Source organism: Geotrypetes seraphini, chromosome 7 (assembly GCF_902459505.1).
Source record: "Geotrypetes seraphini chromosome 7, aGeoSer1.1, whole genome shotgun sequence".
Lineage (NCBI taxonomy): Eukaryota > Metazoa > Chordata > Amphibia > Gymnophiona > Dermophiidae > Geotrypetes > Geotrypetes seraphini.
In genome coordinates this window covers 87,042,358-87,066,668 of record NC_047090.1, presented here as the reverse complement: position 1 = coordinate 87,066,668, position 24,311 = coordinate 87,042,358, and the positions used below count along the sequence as shown (strand labels likewise).

At 41.5% G+C, this 24,311-nt stretch overlaps 1 protein-coding gene across 4 annotated transcripts in view; it reads left to right on the top strand.

The window, feature by feature from the left end:
* PRORP (protein only RNase P catalytic subunit) overlaps positions 1 to 9,779 on the top strand; it is a 137,949-nt gene extending 128,170 nt beyond the window's left edge. The window contains exon 6 of one of the 4 annotated variants that reach the window (XM_033952470.1): positions 8,847 to 9,779. In XM_033952470.1, the coding sequence (XP_033808361.1) occupies positions 8,847 to 8,987 (141 nt within the window). In that variant the 3' untranslated portion in view covers positions 8,988 to 9,779. The remainder of the gene's footprint in view (positions 1 to 8,846) is intronic. The other 3 variants (XM_033952468.1, XM_033952471.1, XM_033952469.1) reach the window with 3 other exon arrangements.
* The last annotated feature ends 14,532 nt before the right edge of the window (positions 9,780 to 24,311 follow it).

Below are 24,311 nucleotides of genomic sequence, written 5' to 3'. Positions count from 1 at the left end.
CACTGTAATGGGGGTATTGCCAATTGCTTTCCTTGTTTTTCTTGTTATTTTTAAGCGTGTGGGGAGAGGGATGCAGGGGGTATCTTCTTAGTCCCTTCTGGACGCTAGGATTGGGGTTCATGAGGGGGGCACTAGGGGGTATGGGTGGGGTGTGGGTTGGAGCATAGAGGCCTCAGAGTGGGGATGGCATTAGGGGTTTCTTTCTCCTTTTTTAGCTTTTTTGTCTTGTTTTGGTTTTCTTTTGGTTTGCAGGTTCTTTTTCATTTGGTTCTGCTGTGGATGGGACTCATGCCCTTTCGGGAGGGGGACTGGAGGCTGGGACGGCCCCCCTCTGCGGCATCTGTTGGGTTTGTTCACTTTTACATATTCCTTTTTCAGCCACCGTGATGCCTTTCCACTGCATCTCATGGAATGTTAACAGGGTTAACTCACAGGTAAAGCATAGCAAAATCCTTCAGGCCCTTAATTGTAAGAAGGCGGAGCTCGTTTTCTTACAGGAAACTCATCTGCCCAGGAGCATGCTAAATTTCAGAAATGGTGGGTAGAACATCAATTGGGAGCTCCCACTGATACAAAAAAGGCTGGGGTGCTTATTTTAATTCGAAAAGGGATCCCCTTGGAGGTACATCAACAGTGGGTAGACCCGGGGGCCGATACATTTTGGCTAAAGTCACACTAGCTCGTCAGCAGCTGATCCTGGGTAACATCTATGCCCCTAACAATCATGTCCAAAATTTTTTTGACAACTTAGTGGTGCTGTTAGCCCCTCATTTGGATTTACCTTTCCTCTTGGGTGGGGATTTCAATTGGGTTTAGGACCCGACTGTGGATAAATCCCATCCATTGCCTGCCGATCGTCTGGATGTCCGGAAGGGGTTACTTAAGCTTTGTACAGCCTTAGACATTATAGATGTTTGGCGGGTGCTTCATCCTGGAGAGAGGGATTATACCCATGTTTCTAGAGCCCATGGTTCTCTTTCCCGGTTAGATTATTGGTTGCTTTCGGCGTCTTTTTTTTCCAAAGTACAACGAGCAGATATTGATATGTTTGATGTCTCCGATCACGCTATGGTTCTTTTTCACTTGGCCCTGGAGCCTTGTGCACTTAGAGCGTTTAGATTAAAGCTAAATTCAGAAAAAACTAAATTTTTCTTGGCAGCCCCAAATGACAAAATCAAGGAAACTACACTACATGTAAATGGGCAATTCTTAAGAACACTAGGAGTCATCTTAGACAAGCATCTCACTCTGGAGAAACACTCTGACCTAGTATTTAAGAAGAGTATCTCAGTACTTTGGAAACTCCGCACCATTAAAAAATACTTTGATGATACCTCCTTTCGCCTGTTGGTACAATTTGCTATTCTGAGTATTCTGGACTACTGTAACTTAGGCGCCTTCAAGAAAATTTCAGGAAGTTGAGGTTGATCCAAAACACTGCCATCCTTCTCATCTTTGGCTTGAAGAAATAGGAACACATAACCCCTTTCTACCACAAGTTGCATTGGCTGCCGTTCGAATCCAGAATTCTATTTAAGCTCTCATGCATCTGCTACAAAACAATATATGGTCTGTCACCAGATTATCTTTACCCACACTTCAACCTGAATTACAACAATAAGAGTTCCTGCAGAATAAATCTGTTCTCTTTTCCCTCACTGAAATCGTGTCATCTTAAAAGATTCTTCAAAAGAACCTTCTCTTTTCAAGCGGCCAAACTAAACTCATGGCTCGCCCAAATTGCTCTTGATGCCTCTTCCTATCTCAATTTTAGAAAACAGATTAAAACTCAACTTTTCAACAGACCAAATACTTAAAGTTCTCCATCACTATCCCTTCCCATTCTTTTAAGATTGTTGCTCCCTCCTATTGGCTTGTATGTACTTTTTTTTTTCCTTCACTTAAATTGTAGACGTATAACTTGTTTGACTATGATTGCTTTGTTATGTTCTCCAATTTCAACTGCATTGTTTGTATTACATTTATCTGCTGTGAACCGCCTAGAACTTCCTGGGTATGGCGGTATACAAAAATAAAATTATTATTATTATTATTTATATACGGACCCTAAATTTTGAGACTTTTTGCTTGAGAAATGGAGAAACTATCAGCTTCATAATGCTGCTCATGTCCCTACTCCTGTTTTATATTGGGAGGCGGCGAAGACAGTATTGCGGGGTGAGATCATGGCTTATACGAGTCATTGGAAAAAAGTTAGGGATAGAGAGATTCTCTGGTTAGAACAGTGTTTTCGCAGGGAGCGTCAATATGGCAGTCAGCCAACTCCTTCTCTGTGAGCCCAACTTCTGGCTACCCAATTGATGTTGCAAGAGTTGCTTCATGATAGGGCAAAGAAATCTATTTTAAATTACAAATATAAACTTCATCGTTTCGGGAACACTAGGGGGAAACTATTGGCCAGATTGGTCAAACAACATACTGGACCAAGTCATATTTTACAACTTTCTACGGAGCGGGGCACGAAGGTTCGGACAGATCAGGAAATTGCTGCGTTATTCCGCCAATACTATGGGAACCTATACATTAAACCCTTGGCTTCCATGTATTTAGATAATATTGCTGTCCCGCGCCTGGTGGATGCCAGGAGAGAACAGCTCAATTGCCCTATTATGGAAGAGGAAGTGTTATCCGTTATTCGTTCCAGGGCTTTGCTGAAGGCACCGGGGGTTGATGGCTTTCAGATGGAATTTTACAAACTTCAGTCAGCCGAGTTTGCGCTAGTTCTCACCTGTACATTTAAAGCTTTTGTGGCTGAGGATTCGTTACAACAATCCCTTTCTCTGGCGGAAATTATTGTTTTACTGAAACCTGGTAAGGATCCTGAACAGCCTTCCTCCTATCGTCCGATTTCATTGCTTTGTGTAGAAATGAAATTTTTTTGCCAAGATCTTGGCTAATAGGTTGGCAGATTCCTTGCCTTCTCTCCAGGCTTCGCCGCAAGTGGGCTTTGTTCGTGGTCGTCATGCTTCACGGAACTTGCGCATGATTTTGACTTCCTTGGAACAGGTAGAGTGATGCGACATTTCGTCCCTACTTATTAATTTTGATATGGAGAAAGCCTTCGACCGGGTTTCCTAGGATTTTTTTGTTTACACTTTTTGATCATTATGGTATCACGGGGTTTTTTTCAAATGGCGATCAGAGTCCTTTATCAAACTCCTCAGGCACAGGTGTAGGTCAGTGATCTCTCTTCCTCCTGATTTCTCATTGAGCGCGGTACTAGACAGGGTTTCCTCTATCCCCCCTGTTATTTGTGTTAACTCTGGACCCCCTTATTCGTGATATTCTATCTAACCCGGAGATTAAAGGGATACGGGTAGGGGGACATGAATTTCTCATATCGGCATTTGCAGATGATCTCCTGGTCCATATCGGAGACCCCTCTGTCTCGCTCCCGGTTCTCATGGATAGTATCCGTGAGTATGGAGACTTCTCTGGATTTAATTTAAGTTTCAAGTTTATTTGTATTTGATAAATCGCTTATCCATTATTTACTAAGCAAGTTACAACCAAAATATAAAAGTAAGTCATAAAATTAACATACTATTTAAAATGGGCGAGACGAACAAACGTACTGACAAACTTGGATACAGGAGGAAAAAAGGGGTAAAGTTACAAAACTGGTGTTAAGCTAGATTAACGAAAAAAAACGTAAATGGAAAGAACATAAGGGAAAGTGATAAAATTAATTTTCCTATATAAAATTTTTTTTTTTTTTACCTTTTTGTTTTCAGAGATGTTTTCTACATTATTTAAGATTTAAAGGTTAAATGCGTCTTTAAAAAGAAATGTTTTAAAGTTATTTTTAAATCGATTGAGGTCATTTTCATCTCTTATATATTGCGGTAGGGTATTCCAGGTCTGAGGAACCATCACCAAGTATATATCATGACGTCTAGTGCCAATAATTTTTAATGAAGGAACAACAAGCAGCCTTTGGGCTGTAGAATGGAGGGAGCGAGATGTGTTGTATGGAATAAGAATGCGATTTATAAATTGCGGTTCATTAGAGGATAATGTTTTAAATGCTAAAAGCAAAATTTTTAAGTTTATACGATGGCTAATAGGGAGCCAATGTGAGTCAATCAAAAAAAGTTACGTGGTTGTATTTTTTTCCATTGTGAATGAGTTTCACAGCGGTATTTTGGATTATCTGTAACCGTTTTTTTTTTCCATTTGAGTAATATTTAATAGTAAGGAATTACAATAATCAAGCTTGGCGATGACAAGAGAATGTAGTAAAATATTTAATGATTTTGGTTCCAAAAACTTAGAAATGGATCGAATCAGACTTAACCGATAAAAACAGCATTTAACAATATTACTTATATGTTCGTGATACGAGAATTTGTCATCGATAGTAACCCCAAGTATTCTTAATGATGATACTAAATCTAACTGGATGTTATTGATAGTAAAATGATTACATAATTTTAATCCTTGCTTCCAGGGAAAGAGTAGAGCTTTTGTTTTCTGGATATTTAAAGATAATCTGTTTGAGGTAAGCCAGTTTTTAATATTCTCTAATTTTTTATTAATCTGTTGTACTTCCTCCGTATTTTCTGGGTTGAGGGGATGAATCAGCTGAATATCATCTGCGTATGTATAAGTAGTAAAGACTATGGATTGGCACAGACTTAATAAAGGTGCAAGAAAAATATTAAACAGGAGAAGAGACAAAATGGAGCCTTGAGGAATGCCATAGTTGAGAGTATAAGGGTTTGAAATTGTGTTGAGTATAAGGGTTTGAAATTGTGTTGTTGGCTTTAGCTCCTTTGCTCCAAGTTTGATTACATTGGATGGGGCCTTTCCCTCTTTGTTGGGTTTACACCTCTTTTCACTATTTGGGCATTCAATTGACCTCGTCTCTATCTACTTTATACAGAACTAATATTGACGCCTTGTTGCACTCTATGGAAGACTGTTTATCTCGCTGGACCACCCTACCACTCTCTGTTCATGAGCATATACATCTTTTTGCCATGTCGTTAGTCCTGAAATGGCTTTATACTTTGCAGTTGCTTCCTTTATGGCTGCTGATGCGGGATTTGCGAAAATTGGCTTCTCTTTTATCTAAATATTGTTCAAATTTTTATCTAAATAATTATTCAAATTTTTATTGGGGAACTGGTAACAGGGGGGTATGGGCATCCCTAATCTTTGTCTCTATAATTTGGCGTGTTTACTGCGTGTTCTGTGTGAATGGTTTTCTGATAGACATGATTATACACCGAAGTCTTATGAATTGGAGCTGTGGTCACCTTATAGCTTGATTTCTTTGTTGCATGTTCTGTCTTCACTGCTTCCTCAGTCTGCTAAAGCTAGTTTGCTTTTGCGTGCGCTTCGGATAACTTGGATGGAATTGTTGCGGTTATAGCAGGGTAATTGTTGCTCCTCTCGTATATTGCCTCTGGTTGGCAATTTGCAATTCTCGCCTGGGTCGGAGACTGTCACTTTTTGCAAATTTGCACAGCAGGGGGCGAGTTTGCTGTCACATATTCTTCGGGAGGATGGGTCTCTGAAGTCTTGGAGGGAGCACCGGGGCATATTTCACTTGCAATTGGGAACTTTCTTGCTTACAAACAATTGCAGCATTATGTAGGCTCTTTGAATCGGGTAGATCTTGTTTTTCCCATTGAGGCAAAGTTTGAGGAATTGGTGTATCAGTTTCAGGAAAATGGATTTACCATATCGGACCTTCACAGATATTTACATTCACTGGATGCCCTGGCTGATAGAGCTTTGTTGTGTCGTAAATGGAGTCAGGATGCATAAATCCCTAAGCTTTCCTTAAATTTGGGTGCCCTGATTCGGCATATTCCAGGCATCATCTCGGTCAGTGCGGATCTGAGAGAATGTCAATTTCATGTGCTCCATCGCGCGTATTTTACCCAGGATCAGCTGCATAAATCTGGATATAGTGAATCCCCGGATTGTCAAAAACGTTCTCAGCATATCCACTCTTTTATTCATGCTTTTTGGTCTTGCCCTAAAATAAGGGATTTTTGGAGGAAAATTGTGATTTATGTGTCGCGCCTTTTGCAAAGTCCTATTCCTCTGTCCATGGCTGGTTGCTAGATAAATATGAAGCCTTTTGTCTTCCGCAGAGAGGTGTCCATCTCTTTATGCGAAAGGTGGCTATACTGCGCAAGAAGGAAATACTAGCGGTTTGGGCTTGGAGGAAAAGTTTACATGCTTTCTTGCTACTCGAACAACGGATGGCGGGAGCTACTCCAAAGTGGAAGAAGTACTTTCTTCAAATCTGGAGACTTTACATATCTTCTCTTAGTCATAAAGCTCGCAGTGATGTTTTGAATGGGTTGTAGTGCTGGCTTGTTTTGAATGGGTTGTAGAGCTGGCGTTCATGGTTTGCTGATGTTTGGTGACCCATTGTGAGTCTCATCCACTGCTGAAGTTGTTGGGGTTTTTTTGGTTTTTTATTATTATTATTTTTTCCTTTCTTTTTCTCTTCATTTCTTGCCTTTACTTTCTTTCTTTGGGTTTGGGGGTTCCTGGGAGAGGGGGTTCTTGTGGGGTGGGGGTTCCTTATTCTTGCTCCTTTCTATTAAGTGCCTAAAATATACTATTTTGGATACCTGTTTTGTTGCTCTTTTTTGGGGGGACTATGTTTGTGGCCTCCCAGATAATGTAAGTGGCGCTAGGAGTGGTGGGTTTGGAATTGTTTCTCCTTATATTCCGCTGTTTTCTCTATTTGTGTGTGTGGGGGGGGGGTTTCTAGATGGGTTTGGTTACTGCTGTTGTTTGGTTTCTTGTTGTTGGGAACGGGGGGAATTGGGGAGAAAATGTAAATGGTAGGGCACATGTTTATCTTTATATTGCTTTACTAATTATTGTTGGTATGCTGTCCTTAATAAAAACTTTTTTGAACATTAAAAAAACCAAAAGCCCCAGCTACGCTATCCGCTAATCCTCTGGCAACGCATTTCAGAATTTAATTGTTCTCTGAGTGAAAAAAAATTTCCTCCTATTGGTTTTAAAAGTATTTCCCTGTAACTTCGAGTGTCCCCTAGTCTTTGTAATTTTTGATGGAGTGAAAAATCGATCCACTTGTACCCGTTCTATTTCACTCAGGATTTTGTAGATTTCAATCATATCTTCCCTCAGCCATCTCTTTTCCAAGCTGAAGAGCCCTAACCATTTTAGTATTTCCTCATAAGAGAGGAGTTCCATCCCCTTTGCCATCTTGGCCGCTCTTCTTTGAACCTTTTCTAGTGCCACTACAGTACCTCCCCAGAAATTCGTAAAAAACCGAGACAGGCTTAACAAATATATTACTGCGAGCTTGGTCCCCGTCACCACCCTGTCCCCCCCGAGCTCGGTCCCCCTCCCCGCAAACCATCTGATCCCATCCACACAAGCTTGGAATAGTTTTATACTGAAGTTATTTTATTAAAATGTAAAAAGAATAAACAACGAGTAATGGTCATGTCACAACAGAGCAGTAAAATAACAATAGTAGGGATTGTATACAGAGCAGCTTGTTTATTCTAAGCTTGAAAATAAATAAAACTTTTTTGAACTTAAAAAAAAATGTAAAAAGAAATAATATTCTGTACAATTGTCATTTTATAAATCAGCGTTCTGGCTGCTGAACTAGAGAAAGAGATGTTCAGCTGGCAGGGCTTTGTTTATAAATGTTTATCAACCCAACTAATATAAAGCAAAAAGAAAATAAATTGAAATTTTTTTTCTACCTTTGTCGTCTGGTTTCTGCTTTCCTCATCTGTTCCATATGCTCTGTTACTGGGTTCATAGTCCAATGCCCGCAAGAAAAAAGCGCGCAGACAGTTGCGCGAAGACAAGTGAGCGTGAAGACATCTGAGTGCAAGACAACTGGTATTTTGCAAAGAACTGAAAACAAGACTATTCCAACAAGCCTTTAATATGGACAAAATTTAATTCTAAATCTACATTGTATGCTGAACTATGGAATTGGGAACAAACAAACCAAAACTGCAGATATGTACAACGATGTAGGCAAATTTTATTGTGACAACCAAAATATATATTAAAACCTTCATTCTAGCGATTTTCACTATATCGAGTTACTCTTGGCGTGACATATCATTTGTTTGTCTCTATTGTATTTTCCTACATTTTTTGTGACATACATTTTTTCCCCTTTTTTACCATGAACCCCTGATGAAGGTTGTCCGAAACACGGACCGTGTTGGGTCCCCTGTTTGGTAAAAAGGTTTTAATATATATTTTGGTTGTCACAATAAAATTTGTCTACATCGTTGTACATATCTGCAGTTTTGGTTTGTTTGTTCCTGATTGGTTTTTTCACTGCAGACAAGGTTGGACTCCTCCTCTTCTTGTTTCTCTTGAACTATGGAATTGTAAATGCTGCTGTTAACTGGGTATTATCTTAGAAAATATTGCAAAACTAGCCACAGTTTGAAATTCCTAACATATGCTGTCTTCCTATAAATAGATAATATAATTGATAGTAACCCACCTCAAACTCTACTTGGCAAGATTTGATGGTATATATCATATAACATAGCATAACATATTTGATATACTGCCCTTCACAATAAATCAGAGCAGTACACAAAGATAAAATCATGAAAAAGAAAGGAACTCCATAATTATAAAGAAAAGAATGAAACGGGTAAATGTCTGATAAATGATTAGTCATGGTGGTAGATGATGATCTATACTCTGATTTCATCAGCTCTGGGACATATAGGTCCATTATGATTTGGAAGAAGTCAACTTTCTAGACAAATTCAAGAAAACAGTGCTTTACTGAGTTGTGCAATGAATTTAATTTTTTCCTGTGTGTTCTTATCCCACAGCCTGTTCTGAACTATGACACCATTGTACAGACTACAGGAGATACATGGCACATTCCCTACGACGCAGACAATGTGGAGAGAGTTTCCTATGAAGTGCCAAGAACATGGCTGTGTCTCCAGCGGAAAGACCATAAGACATGAGACACATTGCACATCATTGTCTGCCAGGTTGCCAATATATGAGAGCTAAAATTAGCAAGTCCACCTGAGCTTTTTCCAGTACATTAAACCCCTCAGCAGAGGCTTTGTGGATAGGTGTAAAGCAAGTGACATGCACCCTGTGTTTTTATTGACTAGAAATCGCCTTGAGAATGATACAAACACACAGTTCTTTTTTTTTTTTTTATTAACTCTTTAATGATTTTTCAGACTACAAATGCGCAATAAATGATTCACATATTTGTACATTACATAATAAGTGCAACAAAACTTACAAATACTATTGCACAATGAAATTTCCCCCACCCTCCCAGCTAATAAACAAATATAACAAAACCTTCATGAAACTATTCATAAAATCCCTGAATCAATTCCAATTTCATTCCCTTTCCTTACCCCCCCCCAGGATGTGTATGTTTACTTGTCTATAAAATAAAATTACTTATTCCTCTTTACAGTATTTAGCCAATGGCTCCCAAACATCCATAAAATTCTTAAATCGTCCCTGTTGTACAGCCATGCAATGCTCCATTTTATATGTATAACACAAGGATTCCCACCAGAATGTGTAGTTCAACCTATCCCAGTTTTTCCAATTTCTTAAAATAAGCTGCATGGCAACCCCTGTCATTATAGCTTGTTATTTCTCATTGATGATTGGATTTTAGCTCTCATAAGAGTACCAAATAAAATAGTATCATAAGATAAAGCCACTGAATTCTCTAACATATTATTTACTTGGTCCCAAATAGACCTCCAAAACTGCATTATCAAGGGACAATAGTAAAGTAAATGATCTAAAGTCCCAGCTTCAAGATGACAATGCCAGTATCTATTAGACTTAGAACTATCTAATTTATGTAAACGAACAGGGGTCCAGAAATCTCTATGTAATAAGAAAAACCAAGTTGTCTTATAGATGCTGACACCGTACATCTCATCCTCCAAGTCCAAATTTGTGGCCATTGAGACGCAGTAATCTGATGCTTAATCTCAATGCTCCAAATGTCACGAAGACCAGTTTTTGGTTTCTTATTCAAAAATCAAGATATTAATTTATACCACTGAGCAGCCTGGTGCCCCAGAAAGTCCACCTGAAAACATAATATTGGCAAGCTATATTGATTTGTAAGATTTTTCCATCCAGGGAACCCCTCCTGAATAATCTGCTTCTTCAACTGCAACCATTTGTAACTTTCTGATTTATTAAAACCAAATTTGTGTTGCAGTTGTGTAAATTCAAGCAGCTTACCATCTGACACATATTTCTAGGCACATGGGAAACCCTGAACTGGCTGCTGTCTCTGGTAGCATGCAGGTTCTGTTCATATGGATATGTTGGAAATAATTTGAAAAGGAAGGAATTTAAAATCTGGAGTGTAATAGCACTTTGAATTGATGCAATATGTTGCTGTCTGCAACATAGTAGATAATGTCAGAAGACACCAATCGTAGATTTCCCAGTTATTCTGTCCACACTAGTAAGAATACATCCATCCATAGAGTATGACGACCGGCAAGATCTGTCTCCTTATCCAAGAAAGTCTTTGTCTTCATTATTTGTGCTTCATCATCTTTCTCATGCCTGACCACAGATCTCTGTAATAATCTAAACAGCCAGCCATTGCCTCAACATCCAGTTTTCTAGGTGCCATGCATAACTTCCTAGAAAGATCCAGCTAGGGGATACCTTTGTTTCTGCTCAGACTTCTTTTTCTTTTTAACAACCTACCAGTCAGACTGAAGTGCTAGTCTGATTCTATCATTACAGTCTTGACGGTTTAATATGTCAAAAAGTACATGCAGCTACCTTGTGGGGGAAGGGGGTGGTCTGGCATGAGCTGCATGAGAGCTTTCATGAAGAAGAAACAAGGTTCATGGTATTGTTGCTCACAGTAGAAAACCCTTCTTGATTATTTTGTAGGAAGGAAATGCAGTGTATTTCCAGTGCAATAGGTGCTGTGTATTTCCAGTGCATTTAGACATGTGGGTTATCTCCCAATGACCACAAAACATCTGCAGAAGGAATCCAGTCTAGATTTTTTCTCTGACTCTCCTTTACTTCACTGTGAGCTCTACTGCCACCTGTAGTTTTTCTCTTCAACACCCGAGCCTGAAGGAGTGTTTCTGTTCTGCTCTCTTTTTCTTACCTCAGCGTTCCTGCAGGCCTGGGTGCAAATTTCATCCAATCAGTGGATTCTGGACATTATTCAGTCCAGCTACAAGCTGGAATTTGCCTAGCCTTTGACAGATTGGTTTGTGGACTCTCCCACGGGGCGCCCAGACAAGGCGGTCAAAGTGCAAGCCACTGTACAAAGATTGTTGGATATTCAGGCCATAGAACTGGTGCCGCCTGAAGACGCAAACTCAGGTGGATGCTCCATATACTTTATCATGCCCAAGAAAGGCTCCAACGATTGGAGACCAACAATCCTGGATCTTACGCTCGTAAATACTGCACTCAGGATCCTGCACTTTCTGTCATAGCGGTGGCCCCAGGAGAGTTACTTGCCTCTCTGGATCTCACAGAGGCATATTCCAATTTATCAGACACATCGGAAAGTCCTCTGGTGTCCTGTTCTGGAAAATCATTACCAATTTTTAGCTCTGCCTTTTGGACTGGCAACAGCTCCTTGTACCTTCACCAAGGTGATGGTGGTCATGGCAGCTCACTTGAGGAAAATGGGGCTGTAGGTATACCTGTACTTGGATGATTAGCTGATCAGAGCCTCCTCGTTTGCAGACATTCAGCACACGGTAGATCAGGTGGTCCAGATCCTGGAAGACCTGGTTGGATTATGAATTACAGGAAAAGCAATTTGACCCTAACGTAGTCCTTGGAATACCTGGGTATCTTGTTCGACATGGCATCTGGCTGTGTCTATTTTCCAGAAGCTGTGCTCTCAGATTTCTTGTCTCCTGGACAAAGCAGCTCCGTCAGCGTGGGATTATCGCCAGGTCCTGGAGTCCATGGTGGCCACAATAGATATGGTTCCTTGGGTAAGAATGCATATGCGTCCTCTCCAACATGTGTTGCTCTTGTGCTGGGCTCCGCACACAGAAGCATTGCAGACAGCTCTTCCTTGTACTGTGGAGGCCCGGGCCTGCATAAATTGATGGCTCCTTCCATAGTCCCTCTCCAGGGCTATGCCATTTGTTCTGGAAAATCATTACCAATTTTCAGCTCTGCCATTTGACCTGGCAACAGCTCCTCGTACCTTCACCAAGGTGATGGTGGTCAAGGCAGCTCACTTGAGGAAATTGGGGCTGCAGGTACACCTGTACCTGGACAATTGGCTGATCAGAGCCCCCTCATTTGCCGATGGTCAGCGCACAGTAGATCAGGTGGGCCAGGTCCTGGAAGACCTGAGTTGGATTATGAATTACAGGAAAAGCAATTTGACCCCGACGTAGTCCTTGGAATACGTGGGTGTCTTGTTCGACACGGCAGCTGGTTGCGACTATCTTCCAGAGGCAAGCAGACAGAAGCTGTGCTTTCAGATTTCTTGTCTCATGGACAAAGCAGTTCCATCAGTGTGGGATTATCTTCAGGTTCTGGAGTCCATGTTGGCCACAATAGATGTGGTTCCTTAGGCAAGGGCGCATATGCATTCTCTCCAGCATGCGTTGCTCTTGTGCTGGGCTCTGCAGACAAGCATTGCAGACAGCTCTTCCTTGGACTCTGGAGGCCCAGGCCTGCATGAATTGGCTGTTAGAGTGAGCTATGCTAGCACAATAGACCGTTGCTTTAAAACCCCTGATGAAACAGGCTCATATTTTGAGCAACAGCTTTTTGCAAAAGAGGCAGTACACGCAGTGAGAGATATCATTGAGTAAAATAAGGACATCTCAAAGATAAGTACTGCTTTATACATTTGAACTACAATAGATGTTTGATATGCCAATTCTGACTCAAATAAGCAGTGAGGTGATTGTTACACTACTTGTTGGTATTTTACCCCCAGTGGTTTAATCCAGTGGGATACTATAGATAAAAAAAATTGTACAATTTATTAATCTAATCTAATCCTTAGGTTTGTATACCGCATCATCTCCACGTTCGTAGAGCTTGACGCTGTTTACAGTAGGAGAAATAGGAAGGAACTACAACAGAGGGTTAGAGGTAGAAGTGTGAAGAAAATTTAGAGGACTTGGGATGCCAAGATATAAGAGTTTCCTTGATTCCTAAGTTGGAGGGAGACTTACATTTTTTGAGAAAAGCCAGGTTTTCAGATGTTTGCGGAAAACTTGGAGAGAGCTCAAGTTCCGAAGAGGGGAGGTAAGATTGTTCCAGAGCTCAGTGATTTTGAAGTGGAGGAAGGTCCCTAGCTTTCCTGTGTGGGAAATGCCTTTTAGCAAGGGGAAGGATAGTTTTAATTTGTGGGAGGATCTGGTGGTATTAGGGTTTGAGGAATTCCAAGAAAGAGGGATAAAGGGAGGGACAAGGTTTTAAAACAATAAGTTATTAAAAATTCAATTATTTAAAAAAAACAAATTAAATGATAATGTGGTGGTAGAGCCGGTGACATGAGCAGGAGCATGTGAATTTTGTGAATATTGTTCAATTTAAAACCCAATTTAAAAAATGGGTACATTGCTCCATTTTCTGAGGCTCCATTATCCCCCTGTAGATTACTAAAGAACATTAGAGTTCACATTTCACCACTTTTTGGGTTTAGTAGTGGATCTTTTGTATTATAGTGGTTACTATTGAAACCACGTGGTTATAATTTCTTTGATTATCAGGGAAGTGTCATTCTGGTGGCTCCAGACTGGCCTCATAGGCCGTGTTATGTGGATCTGATGCATCTTTGCATAGGTCATGGCCTTCAGTTGCGGGCCCTTCCAGACCTTTTTTCTCAGGGTCCAGTCTGCATGCAGGATCCGGATCACTTTGCTCTTAAGGCATGGCTATTGAGTACAAAGCATTAGAGTGCAAAGGATATTCTGATATAGTAATTTCTACTCTTCTGAAGTCTAAGTAGTTGACTACTGTGTCTGCCTATGCTAAGGCATGGAAGACTTTCCAACATTGGTGCAACCAGGAAAGAGTGGAGCCATATTCTGTTCCTGCTTCAGTGGTACTGGCCTTTCTCCAGGTGGGTCTTGATAAGGGCCTCTCTGCGGCTTCCCTTCGGGTCCAAGTTGCTTGGCTCTCTTGCTTCAGAGCCCGGGACTGTTGTCCTTTGCTTGCATCTCACGCTGACATGGCCAGATTTTTGAACGGTGCTCTTTGCATTAGACAGCCTATCAAGCCTCTGTTCCCTTCATGGGATCTTAACTTGGTTTTGTCTGGCCTTACCAAAGCTCTGTTTGAACCTCTGAAAGACGCTTCCCTCTTGGACCTGATGCTGAAGGCAGTTTTTCTGGTCGCCATTTCCTCAGTGAGATGTGTCTCGAAATTCCAGGCTCTGTATTGTAGAGAGCTTTTCCTGAGGATCTTGGAGTTTGGGATCTCTCTCCGCACAGTTCTTTCATTTCTGCCGAAGGTAGTGTCTGCATGCCATGCTAATCAGGAAGTGTGTTTGCCTGTTTTTCAGCCTACTGGTTTCAAGAAGCAGGACCACATTTTGAGGAAGTTAGATTTCCTCAGAGTTTTTCTGCATTATCTAGAGATCACAAATGAGTTTTACTCTCTGACCATCTGTTTGTATGGACTCATTCTTCTAAGTGGGGCACTCCTACTTCCAAGGCCACTATTTCCAGATGGATCTGTAAGGCCATTTCATCAGCCTACATTCTATGCGATAAACAGTTTCTTGTTTCTGTTAATATGCATTCTACCATACCATTCTACCATGGGCCGAGGCTAGGACGATCTCCCCTGTGGAGATTTGTAGGGCAGCTTGGTCCACTCTGAACATTTTACAGAGTGGGTGTGGCTGCAAGACAGGACTCTGCCTTTGGGTCCTCAATCTTGAGGGTTGGTGCAGTCAGCCTACCCCGGGTATTTAGGACTGCTTTTGTGCATCCCAGATGTCTAGAATGACTCACCTATTGCACTAGAAAAGGAGCTCATGTCCTTACCTTGATAATATCTTTTCCAGTAAATAGATGAGTCATTCTAGACTCTCCCGCTCTGTCCTTCCTGTGCCTGCCTACTGTCTCATTCTGCTTATTCTTTTCCAAGTTTGATTCTTAGATGCCAGTCAGCCCTTTGGGGCCTTGAAGAATTCTGTATATATGTTTGAGGAGCATGCAGGGGTACTTCTGGAGCTCCTTTGATGCTTTTGTTGGCTGTTTGATGTTTGTTGTTCTAAGATTTCTTATTTGAGCAGAACAGTTGATTCTTGGGAAAGTTCCTATTGGTGACCCTACTTCACATACTGTCAGAGCTCTTTTTGCTTGGGTACTAACTACAGGTTGCAATACAGCTCTCAGTGAAATAGAGGAGCGTCAGAGAAAAAATCTGGAGTGGATTCCTTCTGCAGGTGGCTCACAGCCATTGGGAGATAACTCACATGTCTAGAATGACTCACTTATATACTGGAAAAGATATTGTATTATCAAGGTAAGGACATAATCTCATTATATCAAAAAAGATCCTCGCTACAGAATATGGGAGAGGTCCACTGCATTAAATATGTAACATGTATAGCACAGTGATAATGAAAAATATTGAAAGAAAATTATAAATGTATGTGAGGAGCGAATTCAGTATTGAGGTCCCTTTCAGTTTCAAATGAGATTTACCCATGCTATTGTTGTTACATAGTGTCAACAAGGTAAATGAGGTACAACTTATCTAGAGTCAAAGAGAAGCAGTGGTAGAGGGGATTTCAAAGTTGAACTACAGTCTGAGAGAGTTCAGATTACCACATAGACAAAAATCCAGGAAAAGTCGGGAGACTGTGTTTACTTCCAACAATTGTACAAAAAGAGCCACAAGAATATATGGTAACTCGCCTCTGAATATGTATGACTTTTCTTTCCTTTTAAGATTTTTGGTGTTGGAATCTTGTAGTGTTTTAGCTTTCCCAAAAAATATTTCAAGTGTAATAATAGCTTTATTTATATCCCATCATACCTTTCAGTTCAAGACGGTGTACAATAAGATGTGCTGATAATAGCGAGTTAACATTGGTTAGAATTGGGAAGGGATAGGTGGACGGTTATGAGGTTGTGCATGGGGAGGGGCCTAAGACCCTGATTGGCTCAGGCGCCTCAGGCTCCTCCCTTTGGATGGGCCTGAGGCTCTTGAGCCAGAGACTTCCTTAGGGCTGACTCTAAGGAAGTCCCTGATTGGCAGTTGTTTTGGCCAATCAGGGACTTCCTTAGACTAGCCCTAAGGAAGTCTCTGATTGGCTCAGGAGCCTCAGGCCCTTCCCAAGGGAGGAGCCTGAAGCACCTGAGCCAATCAGGGCCTTAAGCCCCTCCCCGTGCATCACATGATACACCATGGCGGGGCCTTAAGACCCAGTGGCATCATGGCTGGGCAGAGGAGTAGGAGGTCTTTGCTGTTCCTCCTTCTCCCGAAGACAATGACAAAGGTATCAGCCAGGGGAGGGGAGGGCAGGGGAGTGGGCATCACTCCTGCCATTTTGGCATGGTGGGTGTTTGCGGGGGAAGGGGATGTTGCCGATGGACTCCGGTGATAAATCCGACTCAGCAATACTGACATCGACAATGGAAGCTGTTCCTCCATCAGGCAAGCCTGTTAAGAAGCCATCCTCTTCCCAGCAAGTGTCACAGGTGTAACGTTTTGCAGGGGGTGCTGCAGCAGACAAGCCCCCAATAGGTGGTCCTACATAAGAACATAAGAACTGCCATCTCTGGATCAGACCCATGGTCCATCGAGTCCGGCGATCCGCACACGCGGAGGCCCCGTCAGGTATACACCTGATGTAGTTTTAATTACCCATATCCCTCTATGCCTCTCGTAAGGAGATGTGCATCTAATTTGCCTTGTCCTGGGTTCAGTGCCCTCAGGAGGTTCAGCAGAAAGTGAAATTAATGACATTGATAGCCAAGAGTGGTTGCATAAAGAATATATTGTGCAGAAATAGGCTTAATATTACAGATATGCAATGCTTATAAGAAACATACATAAAGTACAGAAAAATATACAAATAGGCTTTAAAAATGTAGAGAGTTAGAGACTGCTTCGGTGTGTAAGAGAGAATGGACAGTTTGCCTGCATGAATGTGTGTGTTTCTTGGGTGTGAATGATGGGCGTATAGGTGTCGATAGGCAGGAAGAGAGAATACAGAAAGAGAGGAGGACGCCAGAGGGTCTAGAGAGAGTGAAGCCCAAAGAGAAGGGGGGTGGTCAAGGCTCCAGAGAGAGGTTAAGGATTTTAACATCCTACATTTATAAGTTTGAGACTTGCTCTAATAGAATCTATTGTTGTTAAGTACCCATATCTTTCTGTAAACTGCTTGAAACAATGGTAAATAAGGTGTGTAGGGTGTGAGAAACTGTCTCTTATAGACTGGAGTTTCCAATATTTCTCAGTGACAATAGCTCTTGATGGACACAAAGGACTAGATTCACTAATCCTACCGATCAACTTCCGACCATTTAATGATCCCTTTACGACCTGATTTCCCTCTGACCTGATTCACTAACCTGTGTCCCAATCATCCTCCGATCCGCGCATGCAAATGAGGGGGGAACGGCATTCAAATGTAGGCAGGAAGCGATTCACTAAAATAAAAAAGCAACACCGACTGGGCTGGCCGATCCAAAAATAAGCAACTGCTGAGGACCAGTCACTGAAGTCCTTTCCAACTTCTTTGCTCTCGGCCCCGAATCTCCTGCTTTCTCTTGCCTGCCCTGATCTCCTGCTCTCGCCCCGAATCTCTCCTGCCACCCCGACTGGCCGCCCTGCTCTTGCCCCAAATCTCTCCTGCCGTCCCAACTCTCCTGTCTTTCCCCACGGTGCAAGCCCATGGTTTTAACCCGCGGACATAAAGCAGGTTAAAACCACAGGCTCGCAAAAAAGTTAAAAACAGTTTAAAAAAAAAATTATCTGCTGGGCTCAGAGGGCCAGCACATGTGCAGACTATCTACAAATGGTCTGCGCATACGTTGGGATCGCTACAGAGCGATCCAGGCAGGCGGTTGGGGGCGTGATTCTGATCACACTCATTTGCATGAGGGCGATTTGTGAATCGGATCCCTCACAGATCGAATCCGATCTGTGCCCTTAGTGAATCTAGCCCTAAATATCTGTGACAGAATATGTAGCTGGGACTATTGTCTATCTTAAGCACCGGATCTTAGCACATCTGTTGAACGTCAGGACTGTGCCCAGGTCCTTTGTTACTTTTAAGCATTGATAATTTGAATGTAGTTTAGGCATCCTGAGGCCTGTCATCATTTACATCACCAAGATCACATATGATTGATATAATCTCCCATAGTCTTTTGCTGACGTTGGTTGGGCCAACAGAAAATGCTGACAAGGCTGGGCTGACAGCAGGCCTCTTCAGCATCGAGTGAGTTCCTTGATGTAGGCCAAATGTCGATGCAAAAAACACCAATATTGGAACAAATAAAAGTACTTTAAATACCTTTTAAACTTGAGTGGCGCTCAGAATCCAAGATGGAATGAAAAAACTCGATGTGGGGAACAAACCCCTAAAGAGCTTCTTACAGAATCTATCATTGCACCATTGAGAAGTAAAAGGTAATTAAAAATGCTTTTTGAGAATGCTCATAAATATTTTTATGTCCATAGAAGTCGGATATTTATTTCACTATATGGACATAAAAATATTTATGAGCATTCTCAAAAAGCATTTTTAATTACCTTTTACTTCTCAATGGTGCAATGATAGATTCTGTAAGAAGCTCTTTAGGGGTTTGTTCCCCACATCGAGTTTTTTCATTCCATCTTGGATTCTGAGCGCCACTCAAGTTTAAAAGGTATTTAAAGTACTTTTGTTTGTTCCTATATTGGTGTTTTTTTGCAAATTACTGATCTTTAGGAACAACTTCTTGTTCGATTATTACCCAGTTGTTTGTATTGGGCCAAATGTCGATGCCATTGATCTTCTTCAGTGCAAGCTGTGTCTCCTATGGGGTGTGCATCCTCATCAAGGTCTCCCACCCCTCAACACCCTGCAGCACCGATGGTACCGGATGTTGAGCCAAGGGTACCAGTGCAAGTCTTCAAAGAACAAGTCAGTGAGTTTTTCCGGAGGGAGCTCGGTGACCTATTTAATTTTCACTTGACACCAGTGCTTACATCGACTCCCTAGGTACTGGTCCAGACTCCAAGGCCACATGGTACCGATTACAGATCTGCATCAAGATGTCACTCTCCATCAAAACACTGACGCCCTGCATAGACGCTCTGCATTGAAGCATTGACATACATCAATATCACATGCTTACAGATCCAAAAGATCATTGCGTCGCTCGATTGGTACCAACGTCGTCGAAGAAGCTCTTCTCAACACTCTCACACTCATTAGTCTCCTCCACCTAGGAAATCTTCATCCTGCAGAGAATTACCTAGGGTACAAAAAGTTGATTCTGATCTGTCCCGTCATCATACTGATACTGATTATGAGTCTACATTATCTGCTCCTCAGTCCTATGGTATCCCTTCAGATCCATCTCCTCCTCCTCCTCCTCCTAGAAGAAGATCTCCTCCTGAGGGACTTTCATTTAATAAGTATATCAGACAGTTGGGAAAAGCTCTGTCAATTTGAAGGCAGACACTGAGCACAGAGCAGAACTCTTTGATTCTTTGGATTTTGGTGAGCCTCCTAAAGAGCTTCTTAAGTTACCTCTACATAATCTCAAAGAGACAGTCTTTAAGAACTAGGAGATTCCTCTTTCTGTCACTATAGCTCCTGAGTGAGAAAGATTGACTCATTTTGTAGAATACAATCTTGCCCTGGGCTTTGATAAACCATAACTACCACACCAATAGTTGCTTGTTGAATTGACCCTTCAAAAATCCTCAGGCTCCAAGGTTTATGCCACTGCACCACCCAGATATAAGTGTTGTACTCACATTTAATAAAGATTGTCTATTTTTAACAAGTCCTACTTGCTCTTCTTCCACCATAATTGGAGGATAGTCATCCAAACAATTTGATAATACTCTGGACAAAGCTTAATATCTACATTAATGAAGGAGATAGGGTAGTAGGGGTCTGCCAACTCCCTAGGCTGATCAGATTTGGGAACAGGAAACATATGACCATATTGGCATACCGAGGGGGAAAGGCCTTGGTCTATTACCTCTGAATAATACAAAAGTAAAGGGACTATCACTTTAGCCTGCATTAATTTATAAAACTCTCCAGAATATCAGTCTGGACCTAGATGGAGAAGGGCTTTTATAGCTTCCTGGATCTCCTTAGCTTGCAAAGGTTTGTTTAAGATTACCAATACTTCTGGGGATAGGAGTGATAAAATTATGTAAACTAAGGAAAGAAGGGTGATTTAAATCTCATAAATATCTCAAACACAACCCCACACAGAACAAACGAACCTGCTCAGCAACGCTACAAGGCTTAAACATACATACACCCAACCATCCACAGCAGGAGAAACACTCAATCAAACAGAAAACAAAAAAAAAAAGTGGAGAAAAAGCTTCAGTTCAGCTTCATTTGGCAAAAAACTCCACTTCACATACACTCCTACACAAACAAACCGGTAGGGTGAAGAAAGCACTGTAATAGCTTGCAAAGTCAATGTTCAAAAGCACCAGTGGTACATAACCCCACACATGAAAAAAATGTGGCAACAGGGCCCAAAGGCACAGTGATCCGAAATCATAGCATTAGGCCAAAAAAACCACTTAGCTGCTAAAGTCCATCAGATATGTCTCAATCCAGTGTAGTAACACAGCAGCTAGAGTACCCAATGGGGAATCTCCCGTTTCGCTAGTTCTTGCTGCATCAGGGGTATCCACACGGCTTCATCTGCCAGTCCACGGATCCTTTTTTGTGATTCATGACGTGGTGGGTGTACTAGAGGAGCACCGAAGGATCCGTGGACTGGCAGATGAAGCCGTGTGGATACCCCTGACGCAGCAAGAACTGGCAAAACGGGAGATTCCCTGTTGGGTACTCTAGCTGCTGTGTTACTACGCTGGATTGAGACATATCTGATGGACTTTAGCAGCTAAGTTGTTTTTTTGGCCTAATGCTATGATTTCGGATCACTGTGCTTTTGGGCCCTGTTGCCACATTTTTTTCACGTGTGGGGTTATGTACCCCTGGTGCTTTTGAACATTGACTTTTTTGTGACCTTTTTTGTGATTCATGACGTGGTGGGTGTACTAGAGGAGCACCAAAGGATCCGTGGACTGGCAGATGAAGCCGTGGGGATACCCCTGACGCAGCAAGAACTGGCAAAACGGCATTTCTTTCTTTCTTTCTGTCTCCCTGCCCACTTTCTTTCTTTCTGTCTATCTTTCTTTCTGTCTCTTTCCCTGGGCCCCTGTCTGTCTTTCTTTCTGTCGCTCTCCCTTCCCCCTGTCTGTCTTTCTGTCTCTTTCCCCCTGTCTGTCTTTCTGTCTCTCTCCCTGGTCCCCTGTCTGTCTGTCTTCCCCCGCCCACCCACCTACCAGTCTCGCGCTCCCAGCTGGGGCTTCTGAGCACCGTTGCCCCAGCAATCGTCGGCTGCCTTGGTCTGGGCCGCTCTGCGGTGCTAGGCAGGCGCAGCCCATGCCGCTGTCACGCCAACCTGCCGCCGAGCTGTCTTTCCTTCCCTGCCGGCGGGGGACTGCCGGGGCCTGGGTGCATCGGGGAAGGGGGGTCTTGCTCGCCTTTCCCTAAGTCCCGGCCCCTCACTCTGCGCCATCTAGCGCATGCGCACTCTTGCCGCCACATCCTGACATAAGGGATCAGGGAACACGCGGCGCATAGCGTTTTATTATTATAGATATACTGTATAGATAAGTTGAATTTTAAATTAGAGAATGGCATGGGGAAAAATTATGTTCCCATCACTGCCCCGTCCCTGGACCACCATCTCTTCACCGCCCCGTCTCCACCATCCCCTTCACCGCCCCATTCCCGCTGTCCCTTTCACTGCCCCATAACCATCCCTGCAGCATCCATACAAGCCTCAGTACTACAATATTTAGCTTATTCCTTCCTTATAAATCAAAGTTCTGGCTACTGAACTAGAGTAAGAGATGTTAAGCTGGCAGGGCTTTGTTTATAAATTTTTATAAACACAATTAATATACTACTTTATCCTAAAGCAAAATAAATAAAATTAATTTTTTTCTACCTTTGTTGTCTGGTTTCTGCTTTCCTCATCTTATTCAATTCCTTCCATCCACTGTCTGCCATCTCTCTGCGTCTTCAAGTTTCAAGTTTAATATGTATTTGATTAATCGCTTTGTCATTATTCAAAGCGATTTACACGTAATTAAAATTACAATATAAAATAAATTTTAAAATAGATAAGGACTAACGGGACACAAACAATTACAACACGAACTGGAAACGAAGGGATAGGTGGGGGAAGAAATTACAATATATTATAGCAGAGTGGGAGACAAAAATGGAAAACACATATGGAAGGGATAAAAATAAAGATGATTGAATAAAGGTTGTGGAGAAAAGAAAAGGTTATTTCCAAGACTTATAAAATATTATTAAAAGAAGTCAATAGTGTTAAATTGCGAAGGCATCGTTAAAAAGGAAAGTTTTCAGTTTACTTTTGAATTTTTCAATGTTGATTTCTTCTCGTAGAAAACTGGGGAGAGAATTCCAGGTTTGGGGCGCTGTGACTGAAAAGATATACTGCCGGCGCGTATTTATTATTTTTAGCGAGGGGATCGTTAATAAATGCTGTTCATCTGATCTTAAAGTTCTATTAGAAGAGTAAGGGATTAATAATTTATGAATAAAAGCCGGAGTTTTGAAAAGAAGAGATTTAAATGTGAGTAAGCTAAGTTTGTATATTATTCTGTGGGCCACTGGAAGCCAATGGGCTTCCTTAAGAAGAGGAGTTATATGCTCGAATTTTTTAGCTTTTGAAATAAGCCTAATGGCTGTGTTTTGTATAATCTGTAGACGTTTAATTTCTTTTTGTGCTATTCCCTTAAACAAAGCGTTGCAGTAATCTAATTTCAAAATAACGAGAGAATGAATGAGAATTTTCAGAGAGTCGGTACTGAATAATTGTGAGATAGAACGTATTTGTCTAAGTCTAAAGAATGAGGACTTAATGACGCTACTGATATGGTCATGAAAGGAGAGTTTGTAATCCAAAATTACTCCGAGTATTTTGGTTTTTTGTACAACTTGTAAAGGAAGCCCATTAATAGAGATTGGTAGGATAAGTTTAGGATTATCTTTCCAGGGAAAGAGCAACATATTGGATTTATTGATGTTTAATGCAAGTTGGTTATTGTTTAACCAGTGGTGGATTTTTTCGAGTTTTGTATTAATTAAAGTTATGTCAGATGAGTTATTAGTATCTATGGGATGCAGAAGTTGTATGTCGTCGGCATAAGTGAATGTATTAAAGCCGATTGATTGACATAAAGTCAACAGAGGTGCTAGAAATATATTAAATAAGAGTGGAGACAATATGGAACCTTGAGGAACGCTGTGTGTTGTAGAGAAAGTATCAGAAATTGTATTGTTGAAGAAGACGGCTGAAGAACGATTCGAGAAATAAGATTGGAACCAAGATAAGACTTGGTCTGTGATGCCTATTGATTGAAGCCTATATAATAATAAATCATGATCGATCGTGTCAAAAGCCGCCAAAAGGTCTTCCATTTGCTCTGTTACTGTGCCTCTCCTTTCACCCCTCCCCCCCATTGGTCTGGCACCCATCTTCTTCCCTCCGCTCCCCCATAGTCTGGCATCTCTGTTTTCTTCCCTTCCAGCGTCTTCTCCCCACTCTCTCTTCCCCATTTCCCAGCATCTTCACCCTACTTTCTCTTCTCCATTTCCCAGCTTCTTCTTCCGTACTTATTTGAGAAACTAGAATGATGATTTTAACTGTGAAATGTTTATTCAGTATTTTTTCCTATTACAATTTCAATCTTTTTAAATTGTTCTCTTAGTTAGAGCTGATCTAGTTTTTGGTAGATACTCGTGTAGGTTGTCTCTCATTATTATGTTTTGATTCTTTTAGATTATAGGATTTTAAATTGTATATTAGCTACCATTGTATTGTATTACCACTGTGGAATTGTATAGTATTCGCTGAAATGTTCAGTTTTATTCTTGTTGTAAACTGCCCAGAACTGCTGGTGGGGCGGTATATAAGAAAATAAATTATTATTATTATTATTACTAGTCTTTAAGCCCGTTACATTAACGGGTGCTAGAATATATGTCTGTCTATCTTTCTTTCTGTCTACCTCCT